General features: G+C 46.3%; 4 protein-coding genes across 4 annotated transcripts; 2 read left to right on the top strand and 2 right to left on the bottom strand.

Annotated features, from left to right (window-relative positions):
- Positions 1-6,290: 6,290 nt before the first annotated feature.
- Positions 6,291-8,169, top strand: ldhbb (lactate dehydrogenase Bb; the record flags this gene model as incomplete). The annotated part of the gene is made up of 5 exons (XM_079450242.1): positions 6,291-6,419; positions 6,781-7,384; positions 7,459-7,576; positions 7,794-7,917; positions 8,002-8,169. The coding sequence occupies 5 exons, from the start codon at positions 6,291-6,293 to the stop codon at positions 8,167-8,169; spliced, it is 1,143 nt and encodes a 380-aa protein (XP_079306368.1).
- golt1bb (golgi transport 1Bb) lies at positions 6,644-16,241 on the bottom strand. The gene is made up of 5 exons (XM_079450241.1): positions 15,877-16,241; positions 9,571-9,662; positions 9,316-9,494; positions 8,916-8,997; positions 6,644-8,827 (listed from the first exon to the last, which is right to left on the bottom strand). Exons 1-5 carry the CDS (start codon positions 15,899-15,901, stop codon positions 8,789-8,791), a joined length of 417 nt encoding a protein of 138 aa, XP_079306367.1. The 5' UTR covers positions 15,902-16,241; the 3' UTR covers positions 6,644-8,788.
- slc35b4 (solute carrier family 35 member B4) lies at positions 15,919-20,643 on the top strand. Its single transcript, XM_079450240.1, has 10 exons — positions 15,919-16,560; positions 16,655-16,768; positions 17,513-17,615; positions 17,692-17,741; positions 17,827-17,908; positions 18,010-18,070; positions 18,157-18,266; positions 18,350-18,425; positions 18,614-18,689; positions 18,787-20,643. The coding sequence occupies exons 1-10, from the start codon at positions 16,484-16,486 to the stop codon at positions 19,031-19,033; spliced, it is 996 nt and encodes a 331-aa protein (XP_079306366.1). The 5' UTR covers positions 15,919-16,483; the 3' UTR covers positions 19,034-20,643.
- An 841-nt stretch (positions 20,644-21,484) lies between these two features.
- gpr22b (G protein-coupled receptor 22b) lies at positions 21,485-22,825 on the bottom strand (the record flags this gene model as incomplete). Its single annotated transcript, XM_079450955.1, has 1 exon — positions 21,485-22,825. One exon carries the CDS (start codon positions 22,823-22,825, stop codon positions 21,485-21,487), a length of 1,341 nt encoding a protein of 446 aa, XP_079307081.1.
- Positions 22,826-24,841: the final 2,016 nt, after the last annotated feature.

The raw sequence follows: 24,841 nt of genomic DNA, 5'->3' as shown, positions 1-24,841 counted from the left end.
GGAATGCTGAGTTCATAATTCAATTTTAGCATTGTGACACTTTCAACACGTTTAAAACAATTCAGCCCACTGCCGTGGTGTAATAATGACTCCTGTTTTTACCTTTAAAACCCTACCATATGAAAAACACTAGAGCTTTCCTGTAGCTCAGTGGTGAGAGCATTGTGTGTTGGATCCCAGGGGATTGCATGTTATGTATAGGATAATGCAATGTAAGTCACTTTGGATAAGAGTCTGCCAAATGCGTAAATGTAAATATAAAGTACTTTTAACAGTTAAACCCTGTTTAGTTTTAGTTTAAATGAGATAACAGGATTTAAATACATGCATGTTTTAATTCAATCGTCAGTCAGGTACACAGATGTCACCTGTCTGCTGTGCTGCGCATGCGCAGAGCTGCGTCTGCAGTGTCCCGTCATGCTCGTGTCGTGCTGGTATCTGTACCTGGGGGCTCAAAGCCTTTATAGAGAAGGTGAGAACAGACACATATGATGCTCGTGCGTTTAACCGCGAGCGGATGCTTCACGTGACCTTTGACACGTGCGGAATGAGAGTTTGTTTCTCTTGCATGTGCTGTAGGGTTGAGCATCCGTCTGCAGGTAAGTGATGTCACAGTCTGCGTCTAGAACATGTCGTCATAGGACAGGCTGGTTGAAATGACGTCACAATGATGTTAACTCAATGAAACTGCTGTAATGGTGTAGTGGACATGCACAGTTGTACAGCTGCTCTGCAACAATGCTTATAGAGATCACCTTGAATTGTCATGTAGGACAGAGCCCATGTCTTTAACCCTTGTGACATGGAGTTTATTGTTGCATTTTAAAGGGGAAGTTCACCCAAAAATCAACTTTGTGTAATTTACTCGCCCACATGACGTTCAACATGTTTAGAGAACTTCTGGCGTCTGCGGAGCACAAATGAAGATGTTTAGGAGACATCTGAGAGATTTCAGGCCTCCTCATAGACATCATGGTGTCAGTTGTTGTCAAGGTCCAGAAAAGCACTAAACACATGTGACATCGGTCCATCCGCTCATAGTGGATCAGTTGAAGTGCTTTGATTTATGTGTGAAAAACAAACCAAAATAGCGACTTTAATGGATATATTCTCCTCTGTGTTGTCAGTGTATGGCGCGTGTTCACAAGAGCACTTTGATGCATGTGTATAAGGTTTGTGAGCCGAACGCCGCATGGGGTTTGACCCTATTGGACGCTTTGAATCACAACGCAGAAACACAACTCTGTGTTTACATGCACAAACCTAAAACACATACGTCAAAGTGCTCTCGTGCAGAAGAAGAAGTGCTCTTGTGAACACGCGCCATACACTGACAACACAGAGGAGAATATATCCATTAAAGTCGCTATTTTGGTTTGTTTTTCGCACATAAAGCACTTCAACTGATCCACTATGAGCGGATGGACTGATGTCACATGTGTTTAGTGCTTTTATGGACCTTGACAACAACTGACACCATGATGTCTATGAGGAGGTCTGAAATCTCTCAGATGTCTCCTAAACATCTTCATTTGTGCTCCGCAGACGCCAGAAGTTCTCTAAACATGATGAACGTCAACCTTACAGATTTTCATGAGACTTAAATGTGAGATGGACAGTGACACATTGAACTGAATTCAGCTTGGGTTCCAGTTCAGTGATGTGATTTGTTTTGTGATGTTTGTGTGCAGTGTTAAATATGGCATCAGTTCTTCAGAAACTCATCACTCCGCTCGTCAGGGGTCCGTCTGAACCTCCCAGAAATAAAGTGACCATGGTCGGGGTAGACATGTTGTTCTTATTATTTGATATAAACACAACATATTCCTGAACAAATTCCTTGTCTAGTTATTGATAGCACAAACAGGGTTGGCTCGTGACGGTGAACACATTACGTAATGTGGATACTGTGTTTATGTACCAAAACATTCAACGTGCATTAATTATGCATCCATCCATCCATTTTCTACCGCTTATCCGGGGCCGGGTCGCGGGGGCAGCAGTCTAAGCAGAGATGCCCAGACATCCCTCATCCTAGACACTTCCTCCAGCTCTTCCGGGGGGACACCGAGGCGTTCCCAGGCCAGCCGGGAGACATAGTCCCACCAGCGTGTCCTAGGTCTTCCCCGGGGTCTCCTCCCGGTCGGACGGGCCCGGAGCACCTTCCGGGGAAGGCGTCCAGTAGGCATCCGTAACAGATGCCCAAGCCACCTCAGCTGACCCCTCTCGATGTGGAGGAGCAGCGGCTCTACTCCGAGCTCCTCCCGGGTGACCGAGCTTCTCACCCTATCTCTAAGGGATCGCCCAGCCACCCTGCGGAGGAAGCTCATTTCATCCGCCTGTATCCGGGATCTTGTTCTTTCGGTCATGACCCAAAGCTCATGACCATAGGTGAGAGTAGGAACGTAGATTGACCGGTAAATTGAGAGCTTCGCCTTGAAAGGTAAATTGCCTTCGCCTATCTGAGTCTGCCGTGTGTGTTAAACAGCGATGGAGTGAACGGTGTGATCAACATGACTCTGAGCGACCGTGAGATCTCACAGCTGAAGAACAGCGCTGACACTCTGTGGAACATCCAGAAAGATCTCAAAGACGTGTGACGCTAACAGAGCACTCCTCATTACACACGGGTTCCAGCTGTCTGAAGTGTGTGTTTAAACGCTATCATCAGGAAACACGCGTGTTTATTACCTTTCTGTGACAAATCCAGCAGACATCCTCTCATTTGTGTGTCATATTTACAGCCAGCGTTTGAATAAATGTTTCACATGATATAATCCATTTATTAAACTTTTGTCTGTAAAAATGTACATTGGTCTCAAATTTCAAATATTTACAAATACAAGTCAGTCATTCATCAGAACATCATTTCACACGGATGAAGGAAAGTTCACTCCAGCAGCTGGAGACTAAATATTGACGATTTAAAAATAAAGACAAACAGTTGGCACTGTTAAAGAAGTAACACTTTCATTCAGAACTGGAGGATTCGCAGCGGTTTGTTTGTTTATTAGGAAGTTTCAGCGATGGTCTCCGTCACCGCTGGAGGGAGACGTGCTGTACAGCGACATCAACAGCAACTCCCACAAAACATTTCTCCACAGGTCAATTAGAAAAACATCTCTTGTCTTGTATTTCAGTTCACCGAAAGCCAGAGACGCAGTTTACAAATATAAATATGAGACAATCGTAGAAAACTAAAAACAGAAGCCAGTAACCGTTATACCATCGTGTTGCTCTCGCCAACTTTGTCCACTAACTGAAAGAGAAACAGAGACGTGTAGACACACACACACACATAGAGAGAACACAAAAACACAGTACACAACAAACACAAAATATAATACATCACACACAACAAACAGATTTCAACACTTGTGGTGTATAATTTAACATGGTATCAGTGCTGTAAACCTTCTGTTTACTGTATAACTATCATAATTATTTACTATTGTATCTCAAATACTTTCAAGGATTAAATGAACATGTTTTGTGTTATTTATTGTCAACACAGATGTTGATATACTAGTGTACACAGTCATCATATAACATGATGTTCTGAACGGCACTGGATGGTCCTTTTTAATTAATGAATAAGTTTGTGTGTGATAATCTGTCTGTGTGTGTGTGTGTTATAAAGAGAGCTGTATCAGATCAACAGCAGTCAGATTGATCGTGAATGTACCATGGTGTTGACCACCTGTCTGCAGGTAAGTGCTGTCGGAGTCACATACAGTTTCTTTAGCAGATGCTTTTATCCAAAGCGACTTACAGAGAGTTCAGGGAGAAATAAGCGATATGTCATACAAGAGCAATAATACAATAGATGCTAATACAAAGACACTTGTTTCAACAAAAGCTAGACCACTACCTGTTGAGAGAAGAGAGAGGGTTAGTGTACGTTGTCTTTTGCATTTGTCAAGTATTCACAGAAGAGATGGTTTGATGTAGTTTTTTGAATGTGGTTGACTGGACCGAGGTAGGAAGAACATTTATAACATGTTTATACAGGATCAGGTCTGCTTGTGTATAACTGATACACATGTGATTTAAAGGCATACACACAGCAGTGTTTGGGGAATTGTTGCTTGGTTTTAAATGAGTCAGGAGATTTCAATGAAACAATCATAATTCTGTCATAACGTTTGCTGAATCATAAGGGCAAACATTAGTGACAGACTGACACACAGTATACTGACAGGTTTATAGTGTAATGTACCGCTCATAATCTTGACTATTACTTGACATACACATTTCCATGAGATAATAGAGACAAACTTGAATGTTCATGTAGGACAGAACAGAGGTCTTTAACCTTTTTGAGACGTGGTTTAAAGGGATCGTTCACCCAAAAATGCTTATTCTTTCATCGTTTATTAATCCACATGTCATGTCAAACCTGTATGAGTTTCTTTCTGTTCCAGAACACAAAATAAATTAAAGCTGCAAGCAGCATTTAGCGGGTTCGAGCAGTTTAAGGCATCTAAAGCAGCTTTACCTTCATCAAGTAGGCCGAGGACTCTCATCCTAAAACACCCAAGTGGACGATACTCCCAACACCTGAAAAATTATAGAAAAGGTCAGCAACGGTTCATAGACACTACGCATGATTAGACACATATGCACAAATAGTACACTTGAGGGGAATCATCTTTTCAGCTTCATTTGGTCACATCCATTTAAGAAATGACCCCTAAATGCATTGAGTTGCTGCCACGTGACTGGCTGAGTAGCTATTTGGGTTTACATGCAATTAAACTGGTGTACATAATAAAGGTGTGTGTTATGTTTAGCAAAACAGCATCTTACAACCAGGTAGACATGTTCTATATTTATAGATGTTTAAATATGGAGCAACGTTTAATGTTTAATGCATTATATGTCTAACACTGTGTTCCTGTGAGACAGGAAACATATCCCTTGTCCGATCACCATCATATTCTGCATGCTTGTTTAGTGTAATAAGATGTATGATTGTACTTAATGGCAAGTCAATTGGATTATTTGTTAAGGAGTTGCGAGCTTTCAGGCACACCGTTCACTTGAATATAATAAAGGACCCTGTAGTGGTCATGCAAATGAAAAAGTTGAACATGTTTTTGAAAGTTATTGATCTAGACAGTCCAGAGAATTGTACTGTGGTGGAAATTTTGAAATCGCTTGAAAAACCAAGGACAAGTTCGCAAAAGTAGGTTCTTGACATCATCACAGATAACTCACAAACTGTTTGATCGACATCAATGGTTCAAAAGCCAAATTTGTTTGGAATTATGAGAGCTTTCATATGATATCGATAGTTTGTGTAAATGTCAAATGTCACGTGTTACACAATTGTTAAGGCAACCAAAGATGTGTCAATTTTGCCATGTTTACTGTTATAGCGCCACCTAGTGTCCAAACGCCGCGGTATTTTGTAAGTCATCTCGGAGTGATGGTCTACACATATGTTCCAAGCCCCATGATGATATCTCTAATAGTGCTCGAGTTATGGGCATTTTAATGTAATAGGCTCTGCCTATTTAAAATGTTTAAGCCCCTAAGCAACCGTGAAAGGAAATTTCAACTTTTTTTTGATAATTATTCACATTCACACTCCACAGAATTCATCAGCATTGGTTTGGTTCCGATCGGGCAAAAATCCAGGGACTAGTTCATTTTTTATTTTTTTCATAAAATGCAAATTAGCGGAAAAAATTGCATACCGGAAATGAAATCGGAGATATACGTTTTTTAAGTTTGGAGCCAATGATTACAATGATATAAAACACTTGGGTGTGCAACAAACGGTTTAGGAGTAAAGAGTGCAAACACGCTTTTCATCGCTGTAGCGCCACCTATGGGCCGATTTGGCTGGGTCCATGTATCTGAGTAGCGACAAGGACTACTACCATCTGACCAAGTCTCAGCTCTGTCGGCCTTACGGTTTGGGCTGCCCATTCAGTTTTACGGCGAAAAAATAATAATAAATCCTACAAATACAATAGGTTTCTAGCCCTACGGGCTCGAACCCTAAATATTGTGAAGAATGCTTGACTTCTATTGTACGGACACAAAACCAATGAAGGTCAATTGGGTTCAATGTTGTTTGGTTGTCAACATACAGTATGCCTGCTGTTTTAATACGATACCGTACATCCATGAAATCCTGTTTAAATTGACATGATGCTTATCATTAAAACACAGATTTTCATGAGACTTAAATTTGAGATGGACAGTGACACATTGAACTGAATTCAGCTTGGGTTCCAGTTCAGTGATGTGATTTGTGATGTTTGTGTGCAGTGTTAAATATGGCATCAGTTCTTCAGAAACTCATCACTCCGCTCGTCAGGGGTCCGTCTGAACCTCCCAGAAATAAAGTGACCGTGGTCGGGGTGGGTCACGTGGGCATGGCGTGTGCCGTCAGCATCGTCCTGCGGGTGAGAATCTATCACGTGCACTTTCATCACCGAGACATGTTGTTCTTATTATTTGATATAAACACAACATATTCCTGAACAAATTCCTTGTCTAGTTATTGATAGCACAAACAGGGTTGGCTCGTGACGGTGAACACATTACGTAATGTGGATACTGTGTTTATGTACCAAAACATTCAACGTGCATTAATTATGAATGTAAAACAAAACACAGCTGAAATGTTGTACAATCAGATTCTTTTTAAAGAAACAAGACAACAGAATAGTCATATTTAATGTTAACAACATTAGTCAGTCTAAACTGCTTTAAGTGGAAATCAGAAATTGCATTCATTTGTTATAAGTGTGAATGTGTTTCTAGGAGTTGGCGGATGAGCTGGTGCTGGTGGACGTCATGGAAGACAAACTGAAGGGTGAGATGATGGACCTCCAGCATGGCAGTCTCTTCTTAAAGACGCCCAAGATCATCTCAGGCAAAGGTACCTCTCGATATCACTCATTTATTGTGTATGGATTCTTGTCTGAGCCGTCTGATCTCTCAGATTACTCCGTAAGCGCTGACTCTCGTATCGTGGTGGTGACGGCAGGCGCTCGGCTGCAGGAGGGCGAGAGCAGACTGAATCTGGTGCAGAGAAACGTCAAGATCTTCAGACACATCATCCCTCAGATCGTCAGATACAGTCCCAACTGTGTCCTCCTCGTCGTCTCCAACCCGGGTACAAACCATCATTCTCTTCATCGTTTGATTTGTGTGTTGTCTGCATGTATCATATCATGTTCTGCCCGCACAGTGGACATTATGACCTACGTCACCTGGAAGTTGAGCGGTCTGCCCAAGCATCGGGTCATCGGTAGCGGAACCAACCTGGACTCGGCCCGCTTCCGTTTCCTGATGGCGGAGCGTTTGGGAATTCACCCCAGCAGCATTAACGGCTGGATACTGGGAGAACATGGAGACTCCAGCGGTGAGCGGAAAACCAACCAAACTAAATATCACTTGGTTTTATGGATTCATGTTGTGCGAAATGTTTGTCTGCAGTTCCTGTTTGGAGCGGCACGAATGTGGCAGGTGTCAGTCTCCAGAAACTCAATCCAGATATCGGCAAAGACACGGACCGGGAGAACTGGAAAGAAACTCACAAGATGGTTGTGGACAGGTACAGCCAACAGAACATTATTTCACATCTGTCGTCGTTTATTTACGACCTGTATGTGAGTCTTTCTCCAGTGGAACACGAAAGAAGAAATGTCTCAGTGGTTTGGTGAACATACAATGGAGTTCAATGTCATTCTTCAAAATATGGTAGAATATTCAAATCATACATGTTTGGCATGATAGAATTCTATTTGTTTTATTTCATGTGTATACCGCAGTGCCTACGAGGTGATTCGACTGAAGGGTTACACCAACTGGGCCATCGGTTTGAGCGTGGCCGACCTGACGGAGAGCCTGATGAAGAACCTGAACCGGGTTCATCCCGTAACCACTATGGTGAAGGTCAGTCACTCACTTACAGTATAAAGGTCGGTGTAATGTTCACATATAGACGGGAAAGGTTGACGTGTCCTGCGTTTGTTTCAGGGTATGTACGGGATCAGTGATGAAGTGTATCTGAGTCTGCCGTGTGTGTTAAACAGCGATGGAGTGAACGGTGTGATCAACATGACTCTGAGCGACCGTGAGATCTCACAGCTGAAGAACAGCGCTGACACTCTGTGGAACATCCAGAAAGATCTCAAAGACGTGTGACGCTAACAGAGCACTCCTCATTACACACGGGTTCCAGCTGTCTGAAGTGTGTGTTTAAACGCTATCATCAGGAAACACGCGTGTTTATTACCTTTCTGTGACAAATCCAGCAGACATCCTCTCATTTGTGTGTAATATTTACAGCCAGCGTTTGAATAAATGTTTCACATGATATAATCCAATTATTAAACTTTGTCTGTAAAAATGTACATTGGTCTCAAATTTCAAATATTTACAAATACAAGTCAGTCATTCATCAGAACATCATTTCACACGGATGAAGGAAAGTTCACTCCAGCAGCTGGAGACTAAATATTGACGATTTAAAAATAAAGACAAACAGTTGGCACTGTTAAAGAAGTAACACTTTCATTCAGAACTGGAGGATTCGCAGCGGTTTGTTTGTTTATTAGGAAGTTTCAGCGATGGTCTCCGTCACCGCTGGAGGGAGACGTGCTGTACAGCGACATCAACAGCAACTCCCACAAAACATTTCTCCACAGGTCAATTAGAAAAACATCTCTTGTCTTGTATTTCAGTTCACCGAAAGCCAGAGACGCAGTTTACAAATATAAATATGAGACAATCGTAGAAAACTAAAAACAGAAGCCAGTAACCGTTATACCATCGTGTTGCTCTCGCCAACTTTGTCTACTAACTGAAAGAGAAACAGAGACGTGTAGATTTTAAACAGGAAATGTATCTAGCGTGTGTGAAACAGCAGCAGATGATGAGGATCGACTTACCCCTTTAATACCCGGAAGATTCAGTAAAGATCCAAGTATAGGCACCCGTCTGATGAAGCCAACGGCTACTGGGAAAAACCCCCTGAACACAAAACATGTGACATATGAAAGACATGATGAAAACATATGTTCTGCTGATAACTGTATTCACCCAAACACAGCTAAGGTCAGACCGGTTGCTAAGGGGTTCATGGTTGTTGCCAGGGGGTTCAGAGTGGTTGCGGGTGGTCGCTCGGGAGCTCCTTACTGGCCCAGGTCAAAGTTAATGGTTTGTTTAAGACTACATGAATACACTATGTGATGCTTGATCTTGTCAATATCATGTATCCGTAGTTTATCTACAAATGAGATTTTGATGAGAATATTAGTTTGTCACAGCACATCCACAGTCTAAAGTCACCTGAAAAGCAGGAAAAATCCATAGACCTCCAGCACAACACCTATGATGGGCCATCCAATGAGCACCACAAACACTCCTCCCAGAAAAAAAACAGTGGCTTTCGTTTTATGCCGCTGGAAGAAGAACCGAAATGTCCGTTCCAGTCCAATAACAAAAGACAGACCTGCAACAAACAAGATCTACAAACACACACACAAATCTCAATCTTGAGCAATAACATACATTTATATTGTGTGTGTGTGTGTACATACTCACATTTCCAATGGCCAAGAGAGCTTTATCAAAAAACAGAATCATCCCAAAGAAGAGGAAGAACACACCGAAGCCTGTCAAGCCCATCCCAATCTCTGAGAAAACACACAAGAGCTTCTGTTATAGTGCTGCACAACACAACAACACAGCACAACACAACAGCACAGCACGACAGCACAGCACGACAGCACAGCACGACAGCACAGCACGACAGCACAGCACAGCATGACAGCACAGCACAACACGACAGCACAACACCAAAGCACAACACGACAGCACAGCACAACACGACAGCACAGCACGACAGCACAGCACGACAGCACAGCACAGCATGACAGCACAACACCAAAGCACAACACGACAGCACAGCACAACACGACAGCACAGCACGACAGCAAAGCACGACACGACAGCACAGCACAGCACGACACGACAGCACAGCACGACACGACAGCACAGCACGACACGACAGCACGACACGACAGCACGACACGACAGCACGACACGACAGCACAGCACGACAGCACAGCACGACACGACAGCACAGCACGACACAGCACAACACGACACGACAGCACAGCACAACACGACAGCACAGCACGACAGCAAAGCACGACACGACAGCACAGCACAGCACGACACGACAGCACAGCACGACACGACAGCACAGCACGACACGACAGCACAGCACGACAGCACAGCACAGCATGACAGCACAACACCAAAGCACAACACGACAGCACAGCACAACACGACAGCACAGCACGACAGCAAAGCACGACACGACAGCACAGCACAGCACGACACGACAGCACAGCACGACACGACAGCACAGCACGACACGACAGCACAGCACGACACGACAGCACAGCACGACACGACAGCACAGCACGACACGACAGCACAGCACGACACGACACGACAGCACAGCACGACACGACAGCACGACACGACAGCACAGCACGACACGACAGCACAGCACGACACGACAGCACAGCACGACACGACAGCACAGCACGACACGACAGCACAGCACGACACGACAGCACAACAGCACAGCACAGCACGACACGACAGCACAGCACGACAGCAAAGCACGACACGACAGCACAGCACGACACGACAGCACAGCACGACAGCACAGCACAGCACGACACGACAGCAAAGCACGACACGACAGCACAGCACGACACGACAGCACAGCACGACACGACAGCACAGCACGACACGACAGCACAGCACAGCACGACAGCAAAGCACGACACGACAGCACAGCACGACACGACAGCACAGCACGACAGCACAGCACGACACGACAGCACAGCACGACACGACAGCACGGCACGACACGACAGCACGACACGACAGCACAGCACGACAGCACAGCACGACACGACAGCACAACAGCACAGCACAGCACGACACGACAGCACAGCACGACACGACAGCACAGCACGACACGACAGCACGGCACGACACGACAGCACGACACGACAGCACAGCACGACACGACAGCACAGCACGACACGACAGCACAACAGCACAGCACAGCACGACACGACAGCACAGCACGACAGCAAAGCACGACACGACAGCACAGCACGACACGACAGCACAGCACGACAGCACAGCACAGCACGACACGACAGCAAAGCACGACACGACAGCACAGCACGACACGACAGCAAAGCACGACACGACAGCACAGCACGACACGACAGCACAGCACAGCACGACAGCAAAGCACGACACGACAGCACAGCACGACACGACAGCACAGCACGACACGACAGCACAGCACGACACGACAGCACAGCACGACACGACAGCACGACACGACAGCACGACACGACAGCACAGCACGACACGACAGCACAGCACGACACGACAGCACAACAGCACAGCACAGCACGACACGACAGCACAGCACGACACGACAGCACAGCACGACACGACAGCACAGCACGACACGACAGCACAGCACAGCACGACAGCAAAGCACGACACGACAGCACAGCACGACACGACAGCACAGCACGACACGACAGCACAGCACGACACGACAGCACAGCACGACACGACAGCACGACACGACAGCACGACACGACAGCACAGCACGACACGACAGCACAGCACGACACGACAGCACAACAGCACAGCACAGCACGACACGACAGCACAGCACGACAGCAAAGCACGACACGACAGCACAGCACGACACGACAGCACAGCACGACACGACAGCACAGCACGACACGACAGCACAGCACGACACGACAGCACGGCACGACACGACAGCACGACACGACACGACAGCACAGCACGACAGCACAGCACGACACGACAGCACAGCACGACACGACAGCACAGCACGACACGACAGCACAGCACGACACGACAGCACGGCACGACACGACAGCACAACAGCACAGCACAGCACGACACGACAGCACAGCACGACACGACAGCACAGCACGACACGACAGCACGGCACGACACGACAGCACGACACGACAGCACAGCACGACACGACAGCACAGCACGACACGACACGACAGCACAACAGCACAGCACAGCACGACACGACAGCACAGCACGACAGCAAAGCACGACACGACAGCACAGCACGACACGACAGCACAGCACGACAGCACAGCACAGCACGACACGACAGCAAAGCACGACACGACAGCACAGCACGACACGACAGCAAAGCACGACACGACAGCACAGCACGACACGACAGCACAGCACAGCACGACAGCAAAGCACGACACGACAGCACAGCACGACACGACAGCACAGCACGACACGACAGCACAGCACGACACGACAGCACAGCACGACACGACAGCACGGCACGACACGACAGCACGACACGACAGCACAGCACGACACGACAGCACAGCACGACACGACAGCACAACAGCACAGCACAGCACGACACGACAGCACAGCACGACACGACAGCACAGCACGACACGACAGCACGGCACGACACGACAGCACGACACGACAGCACAGCACGACACGACAGCACAGCACGACACGACAGCACAACAGCACAGCACAGCACGACACGACAGCACAGCACGACAGCAAAGCACGACACGACAGCACAGCACGACACGACAGCACAGCACGACACGACAGCACAGCACGACACGACAGCACGACACGACAGCACGACACGACAGCACAGCACGACACGACAGCACGACACGACAGCACGACACGACAGCACAGCACAGGATGACAGCACAGCACAACACGACAACACGACACCAAAGCACAACACGACAGCACAGCACGACACGACAGCACGACAGCAAAGCACGACACGACAGCACAGCACGACACGACAGCACAGCACGACACGACAGCAAAGCACGACACGACAGCACAGCACGACACGACAGCACAGCACGACACGACAGCACAGCACGACAGCACAGCACGACACGACAGCACAACAGCACAGCACGACACGACAGCACAGCACGACAGCAAAGCACGACACGACAGCACAGCACGACACGACAGCACAGCACGACACGACAGCACAGCACGACACGACAGCACGGCACGACACGACAGCACGACACGACAGCACAGCACAGGATGACAACACAGCACAACACGACAGCACGACACCAAAGCACAACACGACAGCACAGCACGACACGACAGCACGACAGCAAAGCACGACACGACAGCACAGCACGACACGACAGCACAGCACGACACGACAGCACGACAGCAAAGCACGACACGACAGCACAGCACGACACGACAGCACAGCACGACACGACAGCACAGCACGACAGCACAGCACGACAGCACAGCACGACACGACAGCACAGCACGACACGACAGCACAGCACGACACGACAGCACAACAGCACAGCACAGCACGACACGACAGCACAGCACGACAGCAAAGCACGACACGACAGCACGACACGACAGCACAGCACGACACGACAGCACAGCACGACACGACAGCACGGCACGGCACGACACGACAGCACGACACGACAGCACAGCACAGGATGACAGCACAGCACAACACGACAGCACGACACCAAAGCACAACACGACAGCACAGCACGACACGACAGCACGACAGCAAAGCACGACACGACAGCACAGCACGACACGACAGCACAGCACGACACGACAGCACAGCACGACACGACAGCACAGCACGACACGACAGCACAGCACGACAGCAAAGCACGACACGACAGCACAGCACGACACGACAGCACAGCACGACACGACAGCACGACAGCAAAGCACGACACGACAGCACAGCACGACACGACAGCACAGCACGACACGACAGCACAGCACGACACGACAGCACAGCACGACGGCACAGCACGACACGACAGCACAGCACGACACGACAGCACAGCACGACACGACAGCACAGCACGACACGACAGCACAGCACGACACGACAGCACGACACGACAGCACAGCACGACACGACAGCACAGCACAGGATGACAGCACAGCACAACACGACAGCACGACACCAAAGCACAACACGACAGCACAGCACGACACGACAGCACGACAGCAAAGCACGACACGACAGCACAGCACGACACGACAGCACAGCACGACACGACAGCACGACAGCAAAGCACGACACGACAGCACAGCACGACACGACAGCACAGCACGACACGACAGCACAGCACGACACGACAGCACGGCACGGCACGGCACGACAGCACAGCACGACACGACAGCACGACAGCAAAGCACGACACGACAGCACAGCACGACACGACAGCACAGCACGACACGACAGCACAGCACGACACGACAGCACAGCACGACAGCACAGCACGACACGACAGCACAGCACGACACGACAGCACGACAGCAAAGCACGACACGACAGCACAGCACGACACGACAGCACAGCACGACACGACAGCACAGCACGACACGACAGCACAGCACGACAGCACAGCACGACAGCACAGCACGACACGACAGCACAGCACGACACGACAGCACAGCACGACACGACAGCACAACAGCACAGCACAGCACGACACGACAGCACAGCACGACAGCAAAGCACGACACGACAGCACGACACGACAGCACAGCACGACACGACAGCACAGCACGACACGACAGCACGGCACGACACGACAGCACGACACGACAGCACAGCACAGGATGACAGCACAGCACAACACGACAGCACGACACCAAAGCACAACACGACAGCACAGCACGACACGACAGCACGACAGCAAAGCACGACACGACAGCACAGCACGACACGACAGCACAGCACGACACGACAGCACAGCACGACACGACAGCACAGCACGACACGACAGCACAGCACGACACGACAGCACGACAGCAAAGCACGACACGACAGCACAGCACGACACGACAGCACAGCACGACACGACAGCACGACAGCAAAGCACGACACGACAGCACAGCACGACACGACAGCACAGCACGACACGACAGCACAGCACGACACGACAGCACAGCACGACGGCACAGCACGACACGACAGCACAGCACGACACGACAGCACAGCACGACACGACAGCACAGCACGACACGACAGCACAGCACGACACGACAGCACGACACGACAGCACAGCACAGGATGACAGCACAGCACAACACGACAGCACGACACCAAAGCACAACACGACAGCACAGCACGACACGACAGCACGACAGCAAAGCACGACACGACAGCACAGCACGACACGACAGCACAGCACGACACGACAGCACGACAGCAAAGCACGACACGACAGCACAGCACGACACGACAGCAAAGCACGACACGACAGCACAGCACGACACGACAGCACAGCACGACACGACAGCACAGCACGACACGACAGCACAGCACGACACGACAGCACGGCACGGCACGGCACGGCACGGCACAGCACAGCACAGCACAACACTGGAGGATGATGTATCAGAGTTGTCACAGATTCATGTGTGTTAATGAGTACGAGTATCATTTCCTATTGTATTACAAATACTTTAAAAGAATAATGACCCTGTTTGTGTTATTTATTGTCTAGACAGACACAGTGATCGTACAACATGATGTTCCGAGTCGTATTTGTATCGATGTGAAAGGTCATAAAGTGTAGTTAAGAGACGAGACACAATAAAGGCCACACATCACTCCATTCATTCACATTCAACACTTCCTGCACATCTGAAGCGCCGTTTCTAACGTCTCTCTCTCTCCGAACGAACACGACAGACATCAAATGAAAATGTTCGACTTACTCTGCGAGTCTGATAATGAAATCATGATTCTGATGTTGATCTGATGATGTGTGGAAGTGTTCTGTGTACGCGAGCGCCACGACACCGGAAACACGTAGACAGCTCCGCTCGCTCGTGACTTTTCTTCCGTTGAACGTTCATTTCATTTCGTGAAGTTCTTCACACTGCGTGTCCCGAGTGCTTATATTTAATTATATTATATTAATACTATTTGATCACATGATAAGAGTGTTTTATTATGTTTTTTTATTATATTAAGTACTTGCCAAGGAAGAAAGTCGGTATTTCTATGAACGTTATAACATATATAAAAAGCATTTCCCTGTTTTTACTTGGAACTACTTGAAGTTTGTTAGTTTGAATGAAAAAAGTGTGATGACGGGAAGTGCAGTTTATTTTGCCTTTGGATACGTAGCATGTTGAAAAGAAGAAAACTACAAATCCCAGAACGCTCAGCGGCGCGTTCCGGAAGTCTTGTCTGTAGCCGAGAGAGAGAGAGAGGCGTGTTTAACACTCAGTAGTGTAGAAACACTTTTGCTCTGTTTAAGTCATAATGTTCACATCTACAGCAGTGTTCAGCTGAAAGACGCGCTTTAACACGTTTAGAATGAAGACGCTTTTGGCCATAGCGTTAGTGTTTGTTGGCTGCTGCAGTAATGTTGTGTTTCTGGAACTTTTAGTGAGGTGAGTGTGTGTCTTACACATGATAGCAGTTCAATGTTTTGCATTTACACTTCAATAACACAACACGTTTGTCTTGTTTTGTACCTTTTATTAGGGATTTCCCTGGATGTGGAAATCTGGTGACATTTGCTCAGTTTGCATTCATTGCATTGGAGGGCTTCATCTTTGAGACAAACTTTGGACGCAAAAAACCACAAATTCCAATGAGGTGACATGACGTTTATGAGCTGTTAGTTGATCAGGTTGATGGATTAGTCCAGGTTAAGTGTGAATGAACTTCATTGTCACTGTGACATGTGGATTGACATCTACACACTATTAATGATTGTTTCTCAGATCATGTCACAGTAATATATATCGTAATACTGTGATCTGTTTCAATACTTGATTCTGATTCAAATGAACTGAGGCAATAACTCATTTTAAAAGAAATGAAAAGCTTCAAGTGTTTATGCCGTTACTCTTCCTTGCTAAATGTTCGATATGCAATACGATATTTCTTTTTCTAAAATCTATTTAAATTGTATTAAAATATATTAAAGAAATGATATAACCAACATATATTTCACATTATTTGAGGAAACACAAAGCATCACTACAACTTCTGAAAGTGAACGGCCGTGTTTTACTGCTGCATTAAACAAATCTGACATTTAGTAAACAAACAAAAGTTAGTCCAGGTTTTTACAAAAATAAAAAACAAATTTGGCTTTGCGACGCCGATTGTTGATTGACACGCACTCATATCCCATCTAACATCCGCGTGCCAGATAGATACTGTACTATCAGCATCCACCTAAACTCTGACCGTACATCACTCTTCCAAGAATGAAATAGCTCATTTATCACAAACCATCACGATATGCACATGTGCTATATTTCTATATAATGCACAGCCCTAGCAGTGAACTTTGTTTTTCCCCGCTGAGTCTCGCCTTCTTTATCTTTGCAGTAACTATGTGGTCATGGTTGCCATGTTTTTCACTGTGAGCGTGATCAACAACTACGCTCTCAACTTTAATATCGCCATGCCCCTGCACATGATCTTCAGATCTGTGAGTATCGGTCATAACAGATGAAGCAGAACCTCACATTTAATTCACTTTTGACCTTCTCTTGTTTTAATCGCAGGGATCTTTAATTGCAAACATGATACTCGGCATCATCATTCTAAAGAAGAGGTACGCTAGATTCATTATTTACCTGCTTAATAGAGTTCATATTATTATTATGATGGTATTATTACTTCTTTTATTCTGAACGCAGGTATTCCACGAGTAAATATCTGTCTATCGTGTTGGTGTCTGTGGGCATTTTCATCTGCACTGTCATGTCTGCTAGACAAGTGGTGAGTTTAATAAACGCTTCTGCAGATTTAGTAACTAATAACCGTCATGTGAATGAGACCCAAAGTCATTGCACTTCACACACCTGCTCTCATCTCCGCAGAACGTTGAGAAGGGAGCCACAGAAGAAGAAGGAGTTTATGCTTTCCTGCATTGGCTTATGGGTACATTTTATATGACACCTTCACGCTCGGGTTGATTGGAGCGAGTGTGACAAAAGGACTGATGCGTAAACGCTGTTGTGTTCCAGGTATCGCCATGCTGACATTCGCCCTGCTGATGTCTGCAAGAATGGGCATTTTCCAAGAAACTCTCTACAAAAAACATGGCAAACACTCCAAAGAAGCTCTGTTTTACAACGTGAGTGGCTTTCCTCGCTGCTCACGTGTGTGTGTGTTGTTTCAAGTGCGTTGTGTTAAATGTGATTTTCGGGTCTCTTTCAGCATTGTCTGCCGTTGCCAGGCTTCCTCCTGCTGTCTGGGGACATCTACAGACACGCTTTGCTCTTCAGCCAGAGCTGTGAGTTTCTTCCATTACATAACAACAACAAAAATGAGTTCATTAAAGTGGGAAACTCATAATCAAATGAGTGTTTATTTCTGGTTGATGATCATAATGGTGCAGACGTACTCCTGTTTAGTCAAAGGAATCTAGCCTTTTGGACATTGTGTTTATGATTCACACTTGCTGTGTTGTGTTTGTCAAAGCTCCTGTGGAAATCCCTGTGATTGGTCACTCAATGCCGGTCATGTGGTTTTATCTGCTTATGAACGTCATCACACAGTATCCTTTCATATTCTCACGTCCACACAAAAAAACATCTTATAAGAAAAATATAACATTTCGTTTCATTTGTTTTGTACTTATCTGTGTCTCTCAGATACGTGTGTATCCGCGGCGTGTTCATTCTGACCAGCGAGTGCGCATCGCTCACGGTTACTCTGGTGGTGACGCTGCGTAAATTCCTGAGTCTCATCATATCCATCATGTACTTCCAGAATCCCTTCACAGCGTGGCACTGGACGGGCACGGCCGTGGTGTTTCTGGGGACGCTGATCTACACTGAGGTGTTATCCAGCGTTTACTCCGCAATCAGAGGAAAGAAAACTGTCCAGAAGACGGAATAATTCACACATTCTGTACAGGAAGTGAATGTGACAGCAGTGTAATACCACTGCAGCTCTGTGAGGGTGTGTTGTGATGTTTGTTTGTTTCTCATTGCTCTTTAAGGTAGTTCTGGAGCTGTTTTGAGCCAGGTGTGTGTAGACTGTCATGTGTGTGTGTGTGTGAGAGTCTGTTCTCCGTGTAAGCAAGAGTTCATAATCCATTGTCTGTTTCAGCACAGATTGTTCTATTATGTTAGCAGAGGTTTTTTGTTCATGGCACATGTCTCCCGGATCTATTTCATCATTTTTTAAAACTTGACACGCACAGGTTACATTTAGAAATTAGTATTCAGCACTTGTTGCAGATGTACAGGGTTTCTGAACATGAATGTGAACGTTAGTGTATTTATTTCACTTTTTTAAACGCATCCAGATTCATTGTTAAGTGTTGACGGGCGACTTGTGTCTTCAAAATAAAACAAGACTACAAACAACAACACAGTAGTGTGCACTTTAACATTGTACTTTCATGAGTCACATGACATGAAACAAATGTTGTGTGTTCTGCGTTCTTCTCAGAGGTTTTATCAGAACTAACTAACCAACCCTATTATCAGTTAAAATAACACAAGTGTTCAAGCTTCATCGTGTCATAAAGAGTGTGTTGTGTGCTTCAGTGGAGGGATTTGACTTCTTTAACCACAAACATTTGAAATGTTGCTCACGTAGGTCAGAACATCAACTGCAGAATCAGTTTATGTCGTTATGTATTTTCTATTTTCAATGAAAAAATATTCTCAGACTGTTTCCTGTGTGTTTAACGTGACACTACAGTAACAATACTATTTATTATTTTCTCATAACTCATATGCACACGAGGATGAAGTGTTGTAAGTGTTATTATGAAACAATGACAAAAGAGCTACTGAGGGAGTTCACATCCATTCTGAACTTGTGTGATTGATTGTTCTTTGCTATTTATTAGTCCAAGTCATCCATTTCAAAAACGTTTTTATAGGTTTTGTAATGAAAGAATGCAACGGATTGGCAAAGTTATGACTCATTTTAGGCATTATTCCAGACAGGGATTCATTTAAACCAGGACAAGGACTTCGCTCAATTATTGTATTTAAGGTGTTTTTATTAACATACAAACAAACAATGCTGTGTGCATCTTGAGACAAAACAACCACACTGACATATTTTAAGATGTAAAGTTGTTTTCCATCAAGGCGGCACTAACATTTGAATTAGTCTGAGACTAGATTGAAAACCTGACAGGGTTGTAAATTGTCTTAATCAAAGTCTTAAAATACTGTATATCAGTGTGATTGTTTTGTCTCAAGATGCACGCGGTAATGTGTTCTAAAAACGACTTCAATGTCCTAATTGAATCAAGGCTTAGTCCTGGTTTAAGTTCATCCCTGTCAGGGAAACCGTCCTTAAATCAAACATTTCAGTCAAGTGATCTTAAACTAAGACTTAAATAAGAACATGACATGTGAATTTCTCTCAGATTATTTCATGTACTAATACTACGGTGCTGTGTGAAGTAGATATAGTGACTGAAGTAATTACAGCGATGTATATTGAATAAAATGTTCTTTTTAAATGGAAATATATATCAGAGATAAATGTCTTGATGTGTGTTTCTCTCATTCTGAACTGCTGTCTGAGCGAGTTATCATCTAATCCTCTGTGATCACGTGACCTCTTCTACCTCAACCTCCATCCCATAATCCCCCAGTGTGTTTCCAGCATCAGATCTCTCCAGAAACAGGTGAAAGCCTTCATCATCACTGCGTTTCCCAGCATTCTCTGTCAGTCTTAGGTTGAGTAAGCTCTTCTTGTTTGCTCTTATTGTAATATTATCATGAGAGTTTGGAGATGAATGATGGGAAATAAACAGCAGGGGTCAATGACGAGCACCAGATGGAGCAGTAGGGTCTTTGACTCTTGTTTTTGATGTAATGTGCTGGTGGAGAAGGTTAAAAGGAAAAGCTTTTGATGAACAGAACACATGGAAACTGATGAATCTCATCTCTCAATTCTGTAATGTGAATACACCAAACCTGAGTGAACTACAACTCGCACAACTCAAAACGTATCTGCTCGGCTCACGTAAGTTTCTTCTTCATATTATAAATACTGTCTAGTGCATTTGTATAATTAAGCATGTTTTTATACTTCAAGTTTAGATTTCTTCTTTTAGATCATGACAGAAGCCGTAATGAAGCTGAGATGTTTCTGATGGAGGTGTCGGTGCTTCTGTATGATGACAGGAGGTGGATTTCTCGCAGCTTTATTGCAAACACACACAGGCTACATGTGAGAAAGACTAAAGACAAATCTGACTTTGTGTATCAACACACATGCACCTTCTATGAAAGCTATGGCATTATAATATGGCACAGTTTTTATAAATAGTAACTGAATGTTTGTTTGGCACGGTGACCGGGTTAACAGTGTCTTCTAACAGTCGGCGTCTTCTGAGGACAGACACTTCTGTCTGGCTTCGTGATCGTCCAACGTCACCTTTTTATTCCGTTTAGGGTCGATCCAGGAGTTCCGTATGACGGCGCTGTTTGGCTGCGGATTGGCCTCAATGATGGACACCACCCGTTTCTTCATTTTACTTTTCAGAACCTTCTGAAACTTCTGTCTGGTGAAGGCGTAGAGGAGAGGATGGAAGACCGTGGTGCCGTACGCCATGACCAGGAATCCCATCCGGAGTTTGACGTTGAGGTCGCTGGGACCGGCACTGAGGATCACCGCATTTAAAACAGTGATGGGTGTCCAGCATAAGAGGAAGGTGGAAATGATGAGCAGCGACATGCGAAAGACGCGTTTCTGTCGCTCCCTCCGCTCCCGGTGGCGTTTGACGGCCCGCCGCAGGGCGATGATGACTGAGACGGACGTGCGCATGGCCAGTGGCGCGTGCCCACGACTTCTTTCGGCACCACCATCCCCCATCTCTGGTAGCTGCCGTTCAGACGTGGACACGAGCGAGAAGTTCTTTTTCCTCCTCATCTTCTTCTTCTGCGCGGCGTGGAACCGTGAGCCGATGCGGATGTTCAGCGCCTGCAGGATCTTGGCATAGGTCACCAACATGATGATGGCCGTCAGACAGAAAATGGGTATCTGAGCCACCAGGTGGTAGTAGAGACCCAGTTTGGTGTAATACTCATTGACGTGGAATGTGGTGGTCTGATTAGCTGCGGTGGCATCCGCTCGCAGGAAGCCCACCTCGATGAACGGCACCAGGAAGCTGACGAACGACAGAACCCAGATGCAACCCAACAGCACCGCCGCCCGCCCCGTAGTCAGCACGCGATTGGCCGGTTTGATGGAGATGTCGTATCGGTCCAAAGTGACGGCCAGGACGTTGGCGGCCGTGGCGACGCTGGCAAACGACACGCAGGCCTCGTGGAAGCAGCAGACGAGAACGGTGTCGCCCCGCAGCGACAGCATCAGCACGGCGATGGTGAGCGGGATGCAGCAGACGCACACCAGCACGTCCAGCACGTGGAGGTTCATGGTGACGATGTTGCTCACTGAATTCACCAGGTTGGATTTGGTACAGTAGAGCACCAGGACGGTCATGTTACTGCTGAGACCCAACACGATCTCCAGTGCCAGGAATCCGCTCACAGACACCTGGAAGCCGAGGGGATACGGGTGCGGACCCGCCGGCGTGGTGGCGGGACTCGCCGACTCGATGATGTCGAGAACGGTGGCGTTATTCATGGCGGCGTCTTCCTCCGTGACGGGAGTGGGCCAAGCATTATCCTGAAGGACGAAAAAGGGAAACATGTTTATGGCCAACAGCGCTAGAAACAAAACTGCCTTTAGTTTTAAAGTACATGCAAGGTTGCTGTAACATTGTATAGACGCTTTCATCTTAACAACATAAACAAACGTTACTGCGCATGTGCTCTTCTGTGAGCCCAACTGAACTTCCGGGACACATTCACACATGTGCATGTACATTATTTTTTATTACAATCAAAAGAAACCCAGAATAAGCTAAACTTGTCTCCAAACTCAACATCTAGATGTCAATGTACCATAGGGTTTGTTCAAATGCGTCAGAACAACAGTACCCAAACAACAAATTGTTTATTTAATACAATTATTATACAGCAAAATAATAATATCAATTAATCTTAAAATAAAATAATATAAATAGTTACATCATTAGACACTTGCCAAACACACACCGGAAGTTAACTGGGGATCAGGCGTGCACGCGTCCGCTGAAACGGTCTTTATGACTATGTTCTGATCATACATGAAAATTGAGAGTAAGCAAATTCACAACAGCCTCTAAGCTTCAAATAATGAAACGGTTGGTTTTCTACACAATTGTCTGTTTGACCAGTGTCGAGAGAAGAAGAGAAAGTAACCTGCAACTTCATGTTTCAAACAGAGATGGCGACAGAGAGACTCAGATTACAGATCGATAAAACAGCGAAACAAAGTGATTCAAGAGATCCATTCATGTGTTTTCTTCATTCATCATCACTTGTGATATTTTCATGTGTTGTGCAATGATGGATGCATGAATTGATGTGGAATGAGAAAGAATGCTGCGTGTGTGTAAGCACATGGAAATACTATTAACACATGACACGCAACATCACTATCATTCATGTCATCTGTCTGATGGTTTATTCTGACTTACCCTTTCTCTCTCTCTCTCTCTCTCTCTCTCTCTCTCTCTCAGGAGTCAGGAGAATCTGGATGGGGTTCAAGATGTACGTCAGCTTCAGTCATGGTCTTTCAAGCACATCTTCATAATCCAGATGAGTTCACTCTTTGATGGTGTGCAGAACCTTTGCCGGTGGAATCTTTTGTTTTCTCAAACCAAACGCTTTGGATTTCTTTAAGAAAAATGATTCAGAGATAAACGTTCATGAGGCGGATTTGTCAGCCGCTTACAGACTTCAGGTTGTTGGATGTCTTTTGTTCTCTGTTTGTTGGTTTAACGCTGATGCATTTCCATTATGACAGGTTTATAGGCCCCGGATGGCAATAAATCCACATCGATTCGCACGTGCCATCTGCCACAGAAAGCAAGGTCACGGAATTGTTTAGTTCAGCATGAGGAGTCGGTGATGTCATTTCCTGTCCCATGGCTATAGGTGACCTTGCTCAGATGTTTTAAAGTTGATTAAGAAACCCACGTCACGTAGGCCTATGTGAGGGATATCCACTGCAGGGTTTGTCCTCGCAGGCCATGAAAGTGGTCGTAACCCTTAAATCTAGCCGGACCGGCGCGTCCTGATGGAATAAAACATACAAGAGAAAAATACATTTCATCACAAATGTGGTGTTTTACACGTGGCAGATTGGTGGAAAGTAACATGTGATGAATGAAAGGATCAGTGACGTCTGGAGAACACTTCTGTATGAATGTTATGGAGAAGTTTATCCAGATGAAGCTTCAGGGTCGTGGGAGATGTGGATGAATATAGTGAAGTTGAAATGTTTTATGGACGCACAATGGTCAGTATTTTCAGTCGTCCTGCTCTTAATTATTCTGCTGATGTTGAGTGACACATGGCTCTTCAGGTGATGGCAGTAAAACCCTCTGGCGCCCCGGGGAGCCGTATCTCTGCGGGTGATATTGACCCGCAAGTTTGACATGTCTCCCACTGCACAACCCCCCGATCACATCCATCCCACAAAATCTGCATTTACACATTCTCTATGGTATTCAGCCAGTAAAGTTGTTCAGTGTCAGCCGCTTACCTCCAAGAGTTCTCAATGACATCTGTCCGACGGCTTGAACTCCAGCAGATCTCCATCCCGGATCCACAAGTGCGC

The sequence above is a fragment of the Barbatula barbatula genome (assembly GCF_947034865.1).
Source record: "Barbatula barbatula genome assembly, chromosome: 25".
NCBI lineage: Eukaryota > Metazoa > Chordata > Actinopteri > Cypriniformes > Nemacheilidae > Barbatula > Barbatula barbatula.
This window is presented reverse-complemented; position numbering and strand designations above follow the sequence as displayed.

Bases quoted from the DNA above. Each gene is read 5' to 3' on its own strand.
- golt1bb (XM_079450241.1), bottom strand. From the start codon at position 15,901: ATGATTTCATTATCAGACTCGCAGA. The intron at 8,998-9,315 runs GTGACTTTAGAC...TTTTGTGTTCAG, and splicing joins GGATTTTTCCTGCTTTTCAG to GGGGTTTTTCCCAGTAGCCG. The intron at 8,828-8,915 runs GTAAGTCGATCC...TTTCTCTTTCAG, and splicing joins ATCTTCCGGGTATTAAAGGG to TTAGTAGACAAAGTTGGCGA.
- slc35b4 (XM_079450240.1), top strand. From the start codon at position 16,484: ATGAAGACGCTTTTGGCCATAGCGTTAGTGTTTGTTGGCTGCTGCAGT. The intron at 16,769-17,512 runs GTGACATGACGT...TTATCTTTGCAG, and splicing joins AAACCACAAATTCCAATGAG to TAACTATGTGGTCATGGTTG. The intron at 17,909-18,009 runs GTGAGTTTAATA...TCATCTCCGCAG, and splicing joins TCATGTCTGCTAGACAAGTG to AACGTTGAGAAGGGAGCCAC.